We start from the raw sequence: 18,975 nt of genomic DNA on the forward strand, positions 1-18,975 counted from the left end.
CAAATGATGGAAAGCATCACAAATAAATGATGGAAAGCAGCTTGGCAATTACATCTGCCAGCTCCCTCAGCACCCTCAGGTAGATGCCATCTGGCCCCAAGGACTTGTGACAGTCCTGGTTGAGTAGTAGGTTTCCAGCAGTTTCCTATTGAATTATGGGGGGTTTATTCTTCTCCCCACCCCAGACTTCTAGATCAGGGAGTAGAGTACCCTGAGAATAACTGGCCTGACTATTAGAAGCAAAAAAGGCGTTGGGTACCTCAGCCTTTTCCTTATCCTCGGTGGTAACGATCCCCACCATATCCAATAAAAAATGGAGATTCACCTTGGCCCTCCTTTTATAGTTAATGTATTCGCAAAAACATTTTTTCTTATCTCTTAGAACAGCTGCCAGATTAAGTTCTAGCTGGGGTTTCGCTGTTCTAATTTCCTCTCTGCATTTCTTAGCAACATCTTTGTACTCTTCTAAGTTGCTGGTCCCATCTCCAACAGGAGGTAAACTCTCCTTTCTTTCTCCAAGTCACCTGGATGCTCTGATGCTGTGAAAATGGGGCCAGTAGTCTGGAATTAGAGGGCAGCGAAGTCCCTTACTAGGGAAGGGGGTATTGACAAAGTGATTGGAAAACAGGCACAAGCCTTCACCCTATGGAGGCGACTCTTATCAGACATGAAGGAAAGGTATCCCTTCAAGAAAGACGTTCTATGTCAGCTAGTCAAGTGGACCACCTTGGAGAGAGGTATCTAGTACCTGAGGGCATTAGCTGTGCTGGAGGTGATTTACAGTGACCTGCACGTACAGCTCCTTCGGGTGCTCAGAGCCCATCCAGCCTGACCTTGGCTGTCTGCAGGGATGGGGCACCCACACCTCTCTGGGCAGCCTGTGCCAGTGCCCCACCACACTTACTGGAGAAAACTGCTTCCTTATATCCATTCTAAATCTCCCCTCATTTCGTTTGAAACCATTTCCCCTTGTCCTGTCACAGCAGGCCCTGCTAAAGAGTCTGTCCCCTTCTTTCTTACAGCCCCCTTTTACATACCGACAGGCCGCTCTCAGGTCTCCCCAGAGCCTTCTCCTCTCCGTGCTGAACAGCCCCAGCTCTCAGCCTGTCCTTGTAGGAGAGGCGTTCTTTCCCTTGGCTCATTTTTGTGGCCCTCCTCTGGATGCACTCCAGTAGGTCCACATCTCTCTTGTACTGAGGACTCCACATCTGGATGCAATACTCCAGGTGAGGCCTCACCAGCACAGAGCAGAGGGGCAGGATCACCTCCCTAGATCCTCTGACAGAAAGCACTAGGGCATACTGGAGGTCACTCCCTAGGGTTTTGAAGCTGGAGAAACAAGGATCCAAGACCCACTACATTCCGACTGAAAAAGGGATATTAGCAGCATATGGAGGGGTTTGAGCTGCTTTGGAAGTGGTTGGTACTGAAGCGCGGCTCCTCTTGGTATTCCGACTGCCCGCGCTGGGCTGGATGTTCAAAGGGAGGGTCCCCTCTACACATCATGTAACTGATGCTATGTGGAGAAAATAGGTTGATGCTGATTGCAAATGGCCCGTGGGGGTGGTTACAGCAATGGAAGCAGAACAACTGGCAGCATAATGGCAAACCCATCTGGGCTTCAGCACCGTGGAAAGATATTGCTGCCTGGGTGGAGAACCTGATCATAAAAGTATGTCACATAAATGTCCACATACCCACGAGACACGCCACTGAAGGACATCAAAACAACCAGCAGGTGGATTGGGCAGCTAGGATTGAAGTGGCTCAGGTTTATCTGCACTGGCAACATAAGGGTGAATTATTTATACCTTGGAGGGCCCATGACACCTCAGGCCTTCAAGGAAGAGATACAACATACAGATGGGCTTGGGATTTAGCGGTGGACTTGACCATGGATGTTATCCACACAGGTTTTCCACGCATGTGAAATGTGCTGCCCTCAGGCAAGACAAGTGATTAAAGCCTCTTTGGTAAGGAGGACGATGGCCGAAATATAAATGTGAGGAGGCCTGGCAGGTGGATGATATCACACTCCCACAAATGCACTGTGTCAAGCTCCACGTGCTTACAGTGGTGGAAGCAACCACCAGATGGCTGGAAACATACCCTGTGCCACATGCCACCACCAGAAACACTCTCCTGGGCCTTGAAAAACAAGTCTTGTGGTGACATGGCACCCAAGAAAGAGCTGAGCCAGACAACAGGACTCATTTCCAAAATAACCTCATAGACACCTAGGCCAAAGAGCATGGCATTGAGTGGTTACGTCATATCCCCTATCATGCATGGCCTCTGGGAAAATGGAACGATACAACAGACTGTTAAGACTACACTGAGAGCAATGGGTGCTGGGACATCCACACATTGGGACACTCATTTAGCAAAAGCCACCTGGTTAGTTAATGGTTAGGGATCCAGCTGGCCCCGCCCAATCAAGACTTCTATGAACTACAGAAGGGGAATAAGGTCTCTATAGTGCACAAGATAAACATACTGGGCAAGACAGTCTGGGTTATTCCTGCCTCGGGCAAAGGCAAACCCATCCGTGAGATTGCTTTGCTCAAGGACGTGGGTCCATTTGGTGGTAATGCGGAAGGATGGGAATGTCTGGTGTGTGCCTCAAGGGGACTTGACATTGGGTGAGAACAGCCAATGATTTGAACTGTATGATGCTATTCACTTAAAAATTGTGCACGTCACCACTACAGCGGTTGCTATACGCTGTACCACCGATATCACAAACAGAATCACCCCCGGGCCTGCGTGGGCCTGCACGGCGGGGCGGAGCCGCGGCACGGGGCGGTTGGGGGCCGGGCCGGAAGGGGCTGGCGGCCGGTGGTGGTTCGCGGGGCCGTCCGCTTCCTGCCGCGGAGGAGGGCCGGTGGCTGGCCGGGCTCGGAGCGACGGTGCACCGCGCGTCAGTGAGCGAGTGAGTCGGGTGCGGATGCTGGCTGTGCGCTGACGCCGCGCAGCTCGCCCTGAGCCCTCTGATTTTTTAATTTCTTTTTAAGGGGGTTAAATCCGAGGCCTAAGAATAGCTCGGCCGCGGTTGGCCGTGCCCCAGCGGCGTGCTGTGAGGAGGCGGCAGGGGAAGGCACCTGCGGCGGGGGGAGGCGGTGGGGAAGGCGGTGGTTCGGAGCGCGGCGTGCCCGGGGCTCGGCGTTCTGCGGGGAGGGGGCTGGCTCACGTAGGCACGCGCAGCTGGAGCCATTTTGCAACTTCATTTGAAGTTCTGCCCCGAATGCTTCGGGTGCGGGGCTCCGTCTGACCGCTTCGATCGTCTGAGAAGGGTGGTTGTTTTTTGTGCTGTGAAGTTTTTCTGTTCTGAGTGCGGTAGGTGTTTTCTTTAAGAGTTATTCAGTCTCACCCCTGTCGTTGCCTTTCCTATGGTTTCACCGCTCCCCGCTGGGTGTCTGGATGCAGGGAACCTGTGAGTGTCACTTTGAATGTGGAATACCCTCCTGTGACAACAAGCCATAGAATCCATAGAGTTGGAAGGGACCCTTAAAGGCCATCTGGTCCAACTCTCCTGCAATTTACAGAGACACCACAGCTCGATCAGGTTGCCCAGGGCCTGATCCAGCCTCGCCTTGAAAGTCTCCAGGGATGGAGGTATCAACCGCATCTCTGGGTGACCTGTTCCCATGCCTCACCACCCTCTCTGTAAAAGGCTTTTTCCTTACATCTAGCCTAATCTACGCTCTTTAAGCTTGAAGTCAGCGCTGTGCCGCGCCTTAGGTGCCAGCCTGCCTTCAGTCCCTGCTGCGCAGCGGGGGAGAGCCCCGCTCCTGTCACTCAAGGCACTTTGTCCTTTGGCAGAACAATCCTAAGGGTTCAGGCAAGCGAGCAGACAGGCAGTTTCCTGACTTTGATCCGCGTGTTCCATTTGCCTAACGAATCATTATGCGGCTGTGGTGAAATGAGTTTTAATGATGATTATGTTTCTGTCTGCTTTAGCCTCTGCAGTCGAGACAACGTTAATCCAGGCTGCAAATTTTATAGCTGGATTAGAGCTTGAAGGCATATTAGGATGTGGGTATGGTCAGCTCTGCTGTCGCGGAGTCAGACCGAAGAGAGGAAGGAAGGCTCTTGTTTCACAGCATCACTGTTTTTCTTCTTTTTCGTCCTTCTGATCAGGTCTTGAAGCGTAGGGTGAAGGTTTCTCTTCACGGTGCATGGACGGAAAGCCAATGCGCAGGTAAGATGAAAAACAATTGTCTTCCACTTAACCCCATGTGATAAATTCTGTGGTGAGTTGGTTTCAGAAGTGCTTAGACCATAAAACCTCTTTGTTTTTAAAAAAGATCTGGATAGGAGAGTTAGGGTATAAGCATTTATCTTTAGTCCTTGCTTCTGTGTGTTTAGTTCTCAGTATTTACAGGACCAGATGTCTGAAGTGGATGTGTTGTTAGGAGAAGAGTTTGGAAGATGATTTATTGTAATTCTACGTTCTCCTTTGCCCCTCCTCACTTGCTGTCTCTTAAAATCCAGTATTCAATTACTTCTGTGTTCTAATAGTGTAAAATAAACAGTCTAGGAATAAAATTGGACTTGATTTCTGAGAGGCATTACTTTTCCCTTAACTAAAGGAGTTTAGCCCCTCCAATGGGGTAAGGTCTTGGGTGAAAAGGAGATTTCCTCTTCTAATTATGGATGCCAGCTGCCTCGGTTCTAATGAGCTGAAGATGCAGCTGAAGTTTAATTCAGGGGAGTGCTTGCTGTGGCTGTATCAGAAATGTTCTGTTACATAGAGGGGGAAAAGAATTGTCCCAGTAAATCAGCATGATGACAGGTAGGCAAACAGGATTGCTTGCTCTGGCTGCTGTTCACTATTAAATGTACCATGACAAACTTTAACAGCAGTTGTATTGTGCGTACAAGCTGTGTGGGAGTAAGGTTTCCTGAAGTTTTTTTTTTTTTGCCTCCAAATGAAGTAGAGAGAACTCATGCAAATTGCCTAGTCGGTCTGTACTCCAGGGTGTTAAAAGTTGAGAAATTTTGCTAGGGATAATTCTGTAAACATCAGAACGATGCTTCAATTAAACTAATGAGTAAACCTTGGGACGTGATATGGGCATCTCTGGGGCTGTGTTATGTTATTCAGGTTTTTTTTTGCCAAGACAAGAAATGTGGTTTTTGGGCAAAGAGGAGATAACCTGTGGCTTTTGCAGTGAGTTCCTTTTTTCTCCATGACACATGGAGGAGCGGACAGCTCTCTTCCATCTCAGTCTTCTACAACTCAGACTGTTTAAATCTTAACCAACACAGAACTGTATCTTTTTAGGTTTTTGTGGCATGCTCCATTTGTCAGAATGCTGTTGCAGAATGATGTGGAACTGGTGGCCAGCTTGGCTTGTTCTCTTTGGCTCTCTCCTGTGTTTCTGAGTTCCTAATGGAACAAAACAAATTGAGGTTCTGAATTTGTCTGTTGTCTTCTGCTTGTGGTGTTGAGGCAGAGAATGGAATCGTGGAGGTTGATAGGTATTCAGGGGGGTTGTGGCTTTGGGTTTGCCGTGGCAGAAGATCTGTCTGCCATTCAAGCTGGGGTAGCCCTAGCAGTGAGCAGCAGCACTGGCTGAAGCAGCTGAGGTTTTCTGTTGTGGTGCTGACCCTGGAGCTTCAGGCTTCTTTAACAACTCATGCAGACCAAACCTTCCAGTACCTTTTGTTTTCCTTCCCTCTGTGGCAAGCCGGTGCAGAGCGTGGATGGCCTGTTTGACATACTTCCATGGCCATGATTTCTGAGGTAACCCTTCTGCCTAGACACATCACGTTGCTGTAGTCCAGCTCTTGAATGTGTTTGTGTTGTAAGGGTCTCTGTGCAGATTGTTAAAATGTGTTTGTTCTACTGCTGATTTAGCAGGAAAGGGTTGAAGCTTCCCTGCTGGATTTTGGGCTCCCAGGCGCTTCTATGAAGCGCAGCTAAGCAGCTGAGGGAGCACTTGCTTTCATCCTTGTACTCAGGGCTCTGCAGCCACTTAATACCAAAGCCAGAGTCCAGGCAGATCCTGCAGGAATGGAGTCAGGCTCGGACGGTGCTCTGTTAATAGATGTGGTGAGTTGGTATAAAATATGTACAGCATTCAGGGGATAGGGAGAGTGATTTCAACGGGAAACAAATTGCAGCTATCCCTGTCAAAATTGAACATCAGCACGTTCTCTCCACCACAAGCAGGATTTATCTCGCGTTAGCAATGAAGTGATAGTTGGGGCAGGCTGTTCTCTCGCTGTCAGGGAGCAGCAAGAGAAAACTGTTCTGAAGGCATCAGTAAGGCAGAGGAGTCCTTACTGATGAGGGGCGTAGTTCTGTGGCAGCAGAGTTAAGGAGGGCAGAGCAGATCTGGTGGCTGGGGTCAGCCAGGAATCTTGCCATCATCAGGCAAGTCTGTAGCGAGGAAGCCAGCGCAGCAGGTTGGTGGTCAGGCAGTGATGTGCTTGTAAGGTAGCTCAAGCAATGCACGAGGGCTGGAGCAGTTCTCAAGCGTGGGCACAGCTCTCGCTCAAGACAAAAACTACGAAAAGTTTGGGAGGAAGACTCCAGCAACGACCTTTCTTCCAAGCTAGGCATTGACAGAAATCGCTACGGGTTTGATTCATCATCTCCATTTGCTACTAAAATCCGTTGCTCCTGAAACCCATTAGAGCAGTGAGTGATTTCAGCTGATGCTTTCAGCCTGTTCCATGTTCTGTTTCACGGGCCGTAGGTCCCATCAGTTATTTTCTTCTTCATTACATTAAACCTTTCTTGTGATCTCGTGCTCAAACATACATAATCTGAAACTAAAAAACACAGGCCACCCTGACCTTGAAGTTAAGGAGCTCAATGATGTTATCTGAAAGTATTTTTCTTCGATGTGTATTCTTGGATGTTTTTTTTTGAAGTTTTTCAATGCAGCTGTGTTGCTGTAAGGGTGAAAGTCTCCTCGGTGCCCGTGTTAATGGCTCGGGTTTGGGGAAGTGGCGTAGGTGAATAAAATGGAGGTAGAGCTGCCTGTTTATTTTGCAGACTTAGTGTGGCAGACTGCCTGTGTTTCCATTGGTACTTCTCAGCAGTGCGCTACGGAATCCGATCCTTTGTCAGCCCTTTCTTAATCGCATTGTGTTTGCTGGTTTCCTCAGCCCTGCGTTTTGATGGCAGCTAATCCCAGCGTATCTGCATAGCTGAGCACCAATCTTTTATCCTCGCATACACATTTCCTCCTCTATCCTCGCCTCTTCTTAATCACCCTGCGTATCTGGGAGCAGCTCTTAGCTGTGAATGCGTTGGGGGGGGGGGGCAGCAGCTAGCCTAGCATGTGAGAATCAAATGCTGCTTTCTGTCTTTCACACCTCTAAGCTACTGAGTCATCGTTTCATTCTCTATGCATATATATGCATAATGCACACATAATGCAGTGAAATTATTATCCTCGTGGAGACGCAGGCTGTCGGTGTCCTTTTAATTCACACTTCTGTGCCTGTGCACAGCAGCAGCCCGCGGTGCTTAACGTCAAGCACCTGTCTTGATCCAGTATGGAAATTCCCAAGCCCATTGATCACTTGCTTCTGCGTTACCTGGAGGTAAGTTATGGATGAATCAGGAATGCTAATTTGCTGCTTATTCTTTTTTTTCCCAGCCATTCAATTCTCTTTAATCATTAACCAGCCCCCCCCCCCTTTTTTTTTTTTTTCTTGGAGAAAGGAGGTTGGATACAATAGGCACGCTCAGATAAATGGGGATGGGAACAGTGCAGAAACGCCTAAGGTTCTTAATAACCAGCCTCCTTTTCAGTTAGTTAAAGATCTGTTTAGCAGTAAGATTTGGGGAGAAAAGCCTGCTCTAGCCTGGCAGGGAATGGGGAACGGCTGTCCAAATCTGGCCTTAGCACAATGAAATCCATGTGGCATGCTTAGCGAGAGCTGGCCTCTGTACTGGGGGGCTTTGTCACTGCCTTCCTCCATCCCATGGTCGAGGGATTAAATTACTTAGTGTCTGCCCTTAGCTGCAGGGGACTACCAGAGAAAGCCAATTAGGTAAATTCATCTTTAGCTAAGGTTTCTTGAGGTTTTTGTAAGGGTACCATTGAACTTAGTTCAGTGGTGACGCTGCGAGGAGCGTTTACCTGCGTAGTTTGGGAGCAGCTTCGCAGAGCTTTGGGAACACCGCAAAGTGAATTTGGGCTGTGAGGGATGTGAGTGGGTGGAGGAGAGTGAGAGGCAGCGTAAGAGCAGAAGGGTTTGTCAGAGGTGTCAAGGAAGGAGAGCAGCGATGGCTATATTTAAAAAGAAAAAAAAGAAGAGAGATTTAACAAGCAAACAAGCAAGGCATTTCAAGTGCAGAGGCTGAACAGGAGCAAAACGCAGAGGGAGACCCAGCTGGATCTGTGTAACGAAGATAGGAGGGAGAGGTAATGGTCTGAAGCAGCTGAATACCGTGATCAAGGAGAGAGTGTAGGGGGAATAGGGAAACAGTCTGGGATGCAAGTGAGTAATTGGAACTGCTGCAAAGAGGCAGGTTTGCTTGTGGTTGGAAAGTGCACTTCTCATAATAATGAGAGGAAAGGATGCGAGTTATTTTTTTTTTAATTCTCTCCTTTGAGCATGCTGCAAAACGCATTGAGCAATAGCAAAGCTGTCTGTTCTTTTGCTCTTAATATGAGCCAAGTGAGGTAGTGATTACTCCCAAATGCCAGCGTACTGGAGGAGCTGGAAATGGATGTGTTGGCTCTCTCAGTCTATCTCCAGCAGCCAGCATGCTCACTGATTATTCATAGCTGTCAGCAGTCTGATTCTTCGCTCGGTGTGTTTCATTTGCTCCAAATGACATTATTTTCTATTTTTTTTAAGTGGAAGGGGCAATAGTTTCCTCTGTTTGCTTGATTTCCAGAGCAGTTGATAGGTCATGATGCTGTCGCATCCTTTTCAGTAATTTCACATATGGCAGGGGGCAGAAATTCAGACAACTGAGATGTCATTCTGCGTGTTCAGAGTGTTATTTTCTTCCTTTTTTTTTTTTTTTCAGTAGGTTGGTGGTTGTGAATACTTCCCTTGTTTTGACTTTTTGTCTGATGGGCCTGCAAATCCTGGTTGCCTTCTGTGTGGTGGGTTGCAGGCCATCTGAAGTCCTCAGGACAGCCGGGTGTGTTCAGGTATCGGTGATGAACACCCCCTATCGAACACACAGGTAGAAGAGCGTGGAAGTTTGGCTGAATCACACGGCTGCAATTATTTGCAGCAGAATTCCATCTCCAGCCCTGACAAAACTCAAGTGGCAATGGACAATTTGGACGACCTTCTTTGCTTCGAGTCACCATCTGTGAAATGGGGATATTTCTCTACCATGCCGGCCTGTTACGAGGTTCAGTTAATATATATGTGTGGTTGGACGTTACTGTGGTGCATCCTAAAAGCAGATATAAGCCTGCTGCAAGCTGGCATTTATTTATTTCTAAGTAGAATTTGGTTTGAGACTGATTCTTTTTTTGCGCGTGATCACGTTTATATTCACGTTCTCCCGCGGAGCTCTGGGCAGCGTTGGTTTTGCCCTCGTCATTGGTGTGAAGTGTCAAGCTTTGGCTGACAGCTGGTGATAGACGAGTTGATGACCATCCTCTCTTTGGCTTTTCCTGCTGCAGGTGTACCAGTACTCGACCAGGGGAGACCGGAATGGATGTGACCAGCCGATGCACACTGGGAGATCCTAACAAGCTGCCGGAAGGGGTGCCGCAGCCTGCTCGCATGCCTTACATCTCCGACAAACACCCTCGACAGACTCTGGAAGTCATCAATCTTCTGCGGAAGCACCGGGAGCTGTGCGATGTGGTGCTGGTGGTAGGTGCCAAGAAGATCTATGCCCACAGGGTGATCCTGTCCGCCTGCAGCCCGTACTTCAGAGCCATGTTCACCGGGGAGCTGGCGGAGAGTCGGCAGACAGAAGTGGTGATCAGAGACATCGACGAAAGGGCCATGGAGCTGCTCATTGACTTTGCCTACACCTCTCAGATCACTGTGGAAGAGGGAAATGTCCAGACTTTGTTGCCAGCTGCTTGCCTTCTCCAGCTGGCCGAGATCCAGGAGGCCTGCTGCGAGTTCCTTAAGAGACAGTTGGACCCTTCCAATTGCCTGGGCATCCGAGCTTTTGCTGACACTCACTCGTGCCGTGAACTGCTGAGGATTGCTGACAAGTTCACCCAGCATAACTTTCAGGAGGTAAGAGGCCACTGTGCTGGAACCGTGGTTTAGAGAGAACTGTGGGCTACTCTTACTTTGTGCTTCTTTCCAAACCCTGTCCTTAGTATCCATTCCTATCAGCAGAACTAGCCTCAGCTGGGGAAGAGAGGGGAGAGGTACCTGCAGGACTGTGTTTCACGGTTGTTCTGTATATCATAAATATGATCCAGAGCATTTCTTCTTTTGGAGCTCTGTGGTGAATGCTACGTGGAAGGCAGGGCCACGGATGTAGGTGGTGTTTGGCATTGCAACTGATGTAGCTGCACCATGGTGTACTGCACTAAAGCGTTTGGGATTCTACATGATTGGAGGGGAGAAGAGTCTTAAAGTGAGGATAACATATCAGAAATAAAAATGTGTTGACTGTAGGGATTGGGAGTATGAGGGAACTGGGGGAGCATACGGTTGTATCAAGTGAAGCTTTCAGCTCCCTTGCTATTAGCAGAACTGGGGTTTTGCATCTATTATTCAGCAGAAGCTGGATAGCTGGATGTGAAAGGAATTCACACGTGTAATTTTGTGGCTGACCTTCATAAGCTCAAGTCTCTCTTGCTTTTGAAATTCTCCATAGAACATTTTTTGGGGGAAAAAAAATTGCCAGCTACCAGTTCAGGGAAGGATCAGCGTAATAAAGGATTCCATAAGCAATTCCCAGAGCAGAGTGGGTCTTTACTTCATTCTTACACCCAGATGCAGAAAAGAGCCCAACGTTTTTAAGTGGTGTCTTTCCTTCTGGTTGGAAGGGTAAGAATTAGTGTGTGTTGGAAGCAGCTGCTCTCTGGGGGTGCTCTCAGCATGGAGGTGTGTTCCCCTGGCAGGGAGATTTCTCTCTTGCCTTTTCCAGAAGCTGCACTTCTATCCCTTGGGACAGGTAGCCTGCTGCAGAGAGACCTCTTCTTTCCACCTGCTTCACGAGTAGATCCTTTCCAAAGGCAGTGGTAACTCCAGGATGGAGTACTGATGCTAATTCAGTTTCCCCAGAGAAGTGGTGGTATGTGATTGATTGCAGCTTGCAGACTCTTGTTTTCCCTGCAGGAAGCAGATTGGAATTGTATTAATTTCAGTCAGGTAGTACTTAAGAAAATTATGCGCAGAGACAAACACAATTGAACTTGACTGTTGGACGCCTTGAGGACAATACTTGATATCTGACTGTAGACACGTGACATCAGTTGACTCTAAAAGTTGGAATTAAACATGACTTTCCTAGCCATGAAGACAGAATTTGCTATTTGAGAGCTTGTTTTTTCCAGAACTCGGTGATTTCCCAAAAGCCCCACATCCAAAGCCCTGCATTTAGCTATCCATGTCACGTGCTGTGTGCTTGCTCTGCATTTCTTTTCTGCAGTTTTTCCTTGGGAGCAGGATGGTAACCAGATGGTTGTTTATTTTCGGTACTTGGTGGTTTTAAGGGTTAGAGCTGCGCTCTTCTTATTATTACATGAGGAGGACATGCTTACAAGCCTCTAAATAACTTCTTGACAGCGTAACGCTTTTGTATCTGAATGTGTTAGTGTTAATACTTGCAGCTGGCTGTCGAGGGCTGCCTGCCGTGGGTTCTTTTCTTTCACAGTTCCTCAGAGATGGCTTCCTGTGTTCATTTTCCCCGTGAAAGTACACGCAGGCAGGAGTTTTGGACTCTAGAAAACACCCTCCTCTTTAAAGATGATGCAAACTCTAATTGAGTTAACTATATCACTTAGATTAGCTCGCTGTCTGTTTGACCTGGACAGGTTTTGGTGTCCCGCTCAGTATCCAAGAGTTCAGCTGCTCTTCATCCCTAACGATCTCCCCTTTCCTTTCTGCTGTTTCTCTGCAGCCAGTGCTGATGGTGTTCCTTATTGGGTTCGTGTTCTGTGCTGCCCTTGCTTTCCATCCGGAGAGTGGATTGGTGATCCCTTACCAAGGGGAGGGAGATAACTGATAGAAAATGTGTCCTCCTCTGTACGGTCACTGTTCCTCCGAACCGTCAAGGAGAAACATGAGATGGGAATTTCCTGCGTGGCAGTGTCAAATATTAAGCACTAGGCTTCAGGCCAGCCCATGCAGTTACTTCAAGTGCAGGCTGAATTGCTTCATATCCTCTGCTGTGCAACCTCTACTTCTATTAACTGTTACATATATTGCTGCATTCCATCATCACCTTCTTGGTAGGATGTTTTCCCAAGTTTTCTGTTCCCCTCAGTTTAATTTCTTGCCTAAAACCCCCAGTGAGTCCTGCACGTGAGATGTGAAATGACTGTACAAGAGCAGCCTTCGTATTTTTGGTTTGCTCTCTGACACCTTGTGTGAAGGGGAAAAAATACACATAGGGATGAACAAGCTGTACTTTGTAGCAATAGACTCAGATCCTTACTCTATCTGCAAATGTAATCATTGTTAACATAATAGAATTATGAGCGTGGAATCGTCTTTCTTTTATGCTACAGATCATGGCATAAGTCATGAAGTTCTAACATGGTTGCAAATTGTAAGGACAAGCTGATATTCAGGTATTTTCTGTCAGTGAACCTCTCGGGTGACCAGCTATGGGCTGGGAATGCTTGTGGGGAAGCTGAACTGATGGATGTCAAGCAAAACTCTTTGACAGCATCCTGCAGCCCTGGCACCTGCGCTCAGAGCTGCGTGCTGGGAGCTGGCAGCTGAGGCCTCCTGAGGAGCTGGTCTCTATCTTGGGTGCTGAAGGAATTAAGGTGCTGGCAGATTGTCAGCAGCTTGAGTTTCACAAGGGATGAGTCCTTAGGGCCTTCAGAGGCTCTGATTCCCTCTTAAGCGCCTTCGGACCCGCACGTGCTCTGTGTGTATATTTAAAAGAAGTGGGGGAGGATCCTATGAATCCATCTCCTTGTCCAGAAATATTTTCTGTTCTGCCACAAACTGGCATTCAGTTTTTGGTCGCTTGTTTCTGAGACTCTGTTTTTTGTGTTCTGCTTTGGTTTGCTTGAGAACAGATCCTCTCTATTCTGATGCTGCTTTATAAGTTATACAGGGCAAGCAGGAAGGCTGATTGTAAAGACACACCTTATTCTTTTTGAGTTTTGAAACCTGACCGGTGTGTTCTGTGACTTAACCCTTTAAAACCATCCTATGGAAACCTTTTTATGCATCTGTGGTGTGCTGCTAGCATTTTGCAGCAAGCCTGTCATGTGTCGATGGCAAGATAGCGATGGGTAGTTGACACTTTGCTGGATCAGCCCATTGGGCTCTACTTCAAGTGGGCCATCTGTCCTTTAGAGTTGCACTGAGAGGCAGGAGTGTGAATGGTTCTGGTGCTTTGGCCGCTGTCCCCATTTCTGTTTTCTGTTTAACCAGGTAATGGAGAGCGAGGAGTTCATGCTGCTTCCTGCCAATCAGCTCATAGACATTATATCCAGCGACGAGTTAAATGTTCGCAGTGAAGAGCAGGTGTTCAACGCAGTGATGGCCTGGGTGAAGTACAGCATTCAGGAAAGAAGACCCCAGCTGCCACAGGTAATAACGAGCTCAGTGACATTCAGGACCCCTTTTATCCAGGGGACGAGTAATGAGGACTGATGGGGCAATGCAACAGCAGCGTGACGGATCTGAGCGCGTGCAGCACCATGGTAGTTTTGACTTCCTCCTGTGTTAGAAGGTTGGCATCTTCCCTTCATCTAGGCTGGAAGATGCAGCAACCAGACCTTCAAAAAGGGGCTTTGTTGAATTGTTTCCAGGTAGGGCTTGCCAAACTGGATTGTTCCAGTGGTCTGTCCAGACACGTTTGCCTGGATTGCTTTGAGTGTTGCACGAAAAACAGTGGGTAAGGAAAAGCTCATCTTCATTTGAGGTGCATCTTTAAGCTCTGCTGTTTGATTTATGCCTGAGCCCTCAGGATCTTATACTGGAGCTTGTCAGAATGGTTTTGCTGAAATGCAGTGCTTCATCTAAGCCAAGCCGTTTCACAGAGAAGCACCCATTCTGACAAAGCTGTCAGCTGGAAAGCCTCTGAAGTCTCAGGCTTTTTGATCAAAAGAAGCGAGTGTCTACCCTGGTGTTTCTTCTTTGGAAATACAGATATTAAATGCAACTATATTTAGTGGAAAGCTTCTGAAAATTGTTTAAAAGCAAACAAAGAAAAAAATCCTGCTGTCCTCAAGGTAGCTCTTATTAATGGCATTAAAACTGTACATCTTTCCAGGTCCCTCTGTCTGTACCTGCTTGTGCTTATTATCATTATTAGCCAGTATTTTTTTTCCCCCCCAATTTCTTCCTGTTTGGGGATTTACAGCTTATCTACAGTGTTGCTCTGTTCTGTGTTGCAGGTCCTCCAGCACGTTCGCCTGCCTCTGCTGAGTCCCAAGTTTCTTGTGGGTACAGTGGGCTCTGATCCTCTTATTAAGAGCGATGAGGAATGCCGGTAAATCTCCTTGCTGAGCTACAGAAAGGGGTTTCATTGTATTAGGGAGCCTTACTGACATCTGTTCTCTTGAAACTGCTTGTTTGTTAGTAGTGAATGGGGAATATCTCACAACTTCATCTTTTGCAACAAGACGAAATGCAAGACGACGTGTTATTTCTTTGCATAATAGTTGGTAGCGTGCCCTAGAGGAATTCCTTTCTTTTAAAGATTTTTTTGCTTTGAAATGGCAGAACTGGAGTAAGCAGGTTAACTTCTGGTTAAAAAAAAAAGTACCCTTCAGTGCATTGTTTTCCATTTCACTTTTTTTCTGTAGTCATGGCCTTTCATTCCAGCTTACTGCTTGTGGCATTTATTGGTGATCTCATTATGAGTTGAAGTAATGGCTGTATGCAAAACATCTTGACTTCGATAACTGAGCAGATTCCAGGTGTAGTCTCTTTCCTGTGTTGCTAGTGGAAGGAAGCTGTCATTTCCTTCTCTTGTGGCATAAGTCTCACCTTTCTAATTCTTGTGGAGTTTTACATTATCTGTAAGCACACGTTTCTCCTTGTTGTGCTTAATGTGGAAGAGTTCAGGGGATAAGCTAAACTGTTTTTCTCCTGATTAAGCAATCATACTGGCTGAATTCCACACTTGTAGATGGGAGGAGGACTTCTTTCTGGTTTGTTTTATTCAAGGGTTTGGAATATCAGGATTAGACCAGATAAGTCGTTAATGGATGGACAGTGTGAGCTGGCCAGAGCTCAAGGAGAAAATATTCATCAGAAGGATACTATCTCCATCTATTGGTCATGCGTGTATTATGAATGTGTGCCTTTCAGTTCCCATGTTGTTCCAAGGCAAAAACCATTGATGTTTAAGTTTTAGCTTGAGGCAAACTTTTTTTTTTTTGGTACAGTAAGCCTGAGAAATCTCATCACCGTTTTTTGATCAGTCTTTATAGCTAGTAGTATTTAATACTAATTCCAGCCAGAAATTGATGCTAGGTGACTGCTGTCACTGCGTGAGTGACTACTAAACAATTGATGAGTATTTTGGTGGCAGTGCATGTTTTAGCTGCGTCTATTCGTGCACTTCTGTGATTTGCAAACACCTGAATTGCACAACTGCTGCTGACTGCTCTTACCATCAGTTTTGATTCATGCTTTCCCCTTTGACCAGTTTCAAGAGAACTTTGGGAATTAATATTTTCCTGTCTTGCGCAGAGATTTAGTGGACGAAGCCAAAAACTATCTCCTGTTACCCCAAGAGCGACCGCTGATGCAAGGACCACGAACTAGACCACGCAAACCCATCCGCTGTGGAGAGGTACTCTTTGCAGGTGTGTACAGCTTCTGCTGGCAGATTCAAATCTGTTTTTCTGGTGATAGTTTTCCTTGCAACATAACCTTTTCAACGTCTTCCCGAATGACCTGTGCATTGATATTTGGAGATTGGAGTCAGCTTGCGCTTTCTCGCTTGTGTGATCGCTTTGGTGGTGTCAGTGCCACAGGGCTTCCAAGCGTGGGTTAATCCTCTTGAAAATCAAATCCTGGCTTCTAAATTGCATTCCTCAGAACGATGAACTCTGAGAGATGAAACTACTGGGTTAAGGCTGCCGAAGCGCAGAGGGATTATTTGTAGCAGGCACACGTGCAGCTACGTGAGTGCTTGGTGTGTTCTTGTGACGCTATTTCTTGTCTTTGGTCCCAACAGTGGGGGGCTGGTGTAGCGGGGATGCGATCTCCAGCGTGGAGAGGTATGACCCTCAAACCAACGAGTGGAGGATGGTGGCTTCCATGAGCAAAAGGCGCTGTGGCGTTGGTGTCAGTGTTCTGGACGACCTTCTCTATGCAGTGGGAGGCCATGATGGTTCCTCTTACCTCAACAGTGTAGAAAGGTAGGTCTCCATAAGGCCAGCGTGCAGAATATTAATTCTGAGTTCTTAAACTTGAGTGCAAGCTTCATTTTGCCAGCTCTTTTCCTTTTTTTCTGCTGAAAACCTCAAATCTGTATTACTTATCTACATGGATACCCCTTCAGTATTGGTTTACTGGTGAATAGGCCTTCACACGTTCAACTTGTCTCATTAAATCAAGAGTAAACGCCATAAGACATAGCCTTTGGTGTAAGGAAGAATTGTGATGAGGTGGGTCTGGTTGTAATTGATGGGAGGACTGACGATCCTGGTTAACCTTCTTTGCAGTTGCTGGTTTGTTTTTAGCATTGTTGAAGAAGGTTGAGGTTACAGTATGCATTACTTCAATGGTGAGGGAAAGCATCATGGAATTTCATTGCAGACTGGTAACTGCAGAATTAAGGAACGCTGCAAATACACAGAAGAGGGAAAATAGGTCAGTTTTAGACCTGTGGAAGACACAAGTCGAACAAGCTGCGTCAAGCTTCATGTTTTTGGGAACAGCATACTGCAATCTGCATGCCTACAAGCCACATGACTCATGCACTCCAAATCTCTTCCCTCTAACAAATCCGATGAGCTATACAAATATTCCTCCCCTTCTTTTCACTGTCTCTTTGCATACTGCCAGCTTCCCACGTCGTGACCTTATGTCTCTCACATCTTGCACTTTTCTGCTATGCACCATTGTTCCTTGCCTCTGAGTTCCCAGGTTGGTCCAGTTCCTTCATCTTTGTCTGGAAGTGCAGGTCCAGTGTTGACTGAGTTCTTGTGTGAACTGCAGAGAATATCCAGCAGAGTAAATCTGGCTGCTGCTCTTTGCACAGATGCAAGTTAGCACGTGTCAGCCAGTCCCTGGTAATGTGCTTTCTTATGAGCCTCAACCTTTGATCTTCAGTTTGAATCATCTGCCCTGTGGTTTGAACATCCCTGCAATTACGTGTGCTGCACGCATTGCGTAATTTTGGAATGTTTATTCAACTTACAAATAGCTGTGTTGCGGTTCAGACTCGAGATGGGTGAATTTTACTGCTTTGGTAGTTTCCAAACATGGGAGAGTGTGAAGCATAGATAAGCAGCTTGTGCTGTTTTTCTAGGTATGATCCAAAGACCAATCAATGGAGCAGTGACGTGGCCCCCACCAGCACCTGCAGGACCAGCGTTGGAGTAGCAGTTCTTGGGGGCTACCTTTATGCTGTGGGTGGCCAGGATGGTGTCTCTTGCCTCAACATTGTGGAAAGGTACTTAGTTTTTTAAAAACAAAATTAAAAGAGAAAGAAGAGGGAGCATGGGAGGAGGTAAAAGTACAAATCCCGTGGGGATTTTCCTTTGGGGATGATAAGATCAGTCATTCTACCCCTTTTGTGAAGATGTTGATGCTTCAGTGAGCTTTGATGTTTATTCTTCTGCCAGGTACGATCCCAAAGAAAACAAATGGACTCGAGTGGCTTCCATGAGCACCAGGCGCCTGGGAGTTGCAGTGGCTGTTTTAGGGGGCTTTCTCTACGCAGTGGGAGGCTCTGATGGAACCTCTCCTCTCAACACTGGTATGCCTTTTACTGTACCTCCTTGCTGTCAGCGTTTGTCATGGTCCTGTTTGTTGCCTTTAATGTCTCCAGATGGCAGCTGAATATCTTGATGACCAGTTTTATCCTTCAAATGGGATTTTGCTATATGGTCATTCACTGTCTGCTCCTGTGAACCACTGTTACCTCTGTGTGTATGTATGGTTTTTCCCCTTTGATGCTGCATTTGGCACTGTCCTGAATACAACACTTTGCTCACTTGTGTAACAGTTGCAAGCATATCTTTTTTTCTGCAATAGCCTTGTACTGCTGTAGAAGAGAAGGCGTCAGAGTTCAAACTACTGCAATATGGTAATGGTGATCATTTTGTAGCATTGCCAACTCATTCTTGAGTGAAGATGCTCTATCTGATTGACTGTGCAGGACTGGAGACGAGAGAGAGAAAAGCAAGCTTTCTGTGGAAGGAAAGCATTAGAGTGGCAGAACAAACTGGTACATCCTGTATTTGCTGTGTGGACGCTGCAGTGTCTTTACAGATTGAACAGTACTTCAGATGCAGATACAAAAGTGCTTGCCCCACTGCTTGCCAACCCTGTTCCCAAAGATGTGTCATTTCCTCTGCAGTGGAACGGTACAATCCCCAGGAGAACCGCTGGCATACGATTGCACCCATGGGGACGAGGAGGAAGCACCTGGGCTGTGCAGTGTACCAGGACATGATATATGCTGTGGGAGGCAGAGATGACACGACGGAGCTTAGCAGTGCTGAGAGATACAACCCTCGAACCAACCAGTGGTCTCCTGTCGTGGCCATGACATCCCGACGGAGTGGAGTGAGTTTGGCTTGGTTTGCTTGCTTGTACTATCTGTCATCACATGGTGAGAGTGGGGCTAGGGCATTATCAGGTGACATTGCCCTCCTGCTTCTTCTATGTCTTTCAGAATAGAAACAGAGAGGGAAA

At 47.0% G+C, this 18,975-nt stretch overlaps 1 protein-coding gene across 7 annotated transcripts in view; it reads left to right on the forward strand.

The window, feature by feature from the left end:
* KLHL20 (kelch like family member 20) overlaps positions 2,784-18,975 on the forward strand; it is a 24,302-nt gene continuing 8,110 nt past the window's right edge. For 3 of the 7 annotated variants that reach the window (XM_021404296.1, XM_021404297.1, XM_021404293.1), the window contains exons 1-10: positions 2,784-2,932; positions 4,141-4,201; positions 9,618-10,191; positions 13,525-13,683; positions 14,493-14,587; positions 15,796-15,911; positions 16,286-16,469; positions 17,585-17,728; positions 17,901-18,034; positions 18,638-18,846. In XM_021404296.1, the coding sequence (XP_021259971.1) occupies positions 4,179-4,201; positions 9,618-10,191; positions 13,525-13,683; positions 14,493-14,587; positions 15,796-15,911; positions 16,286-16,469; positions 17,585-17,728; positions 17,901-18,034; positions 18,638-18,846 (1,638 nt within the window). In that variant the 5' untranslated portion in view covers positions 2,784-2,932; positions 4,141-4,178. Of the gene's footprint in view, positions 2,942-3,136; positions 3,337-4,140; positions 4,202-4,224; positions 7,564-9,617; positions 10,192-13,524; positions 13,684-14,492; positions 14,588-15,795; positions 15,912-16,285; positions 16,470-17,584; positions 17,729-17,900; positions 18,035-18,637; positions 18,847-18,975 lie in introns of those variants that run through there. The other 4 variants (XM_021404298.1, XM_021404294.1, XM_021404295.1 and 1 more) reach the window with 4 other exon arrangements.

The sequence above is a fragment of the Numida meleagris genome, chromosome 7 (assembly GCF_002078875.1).
Source record: "Numida meleagris isolate 19003 breed g44 Domestic line chromosome 7, NumMel1.0, whole genome shotgun sequence".
Lineage (NCBI taxonomy): Eukaryota > Metazoa > Chordata > Aves > Galliformes > Numididae > Numida > Numida meleagris.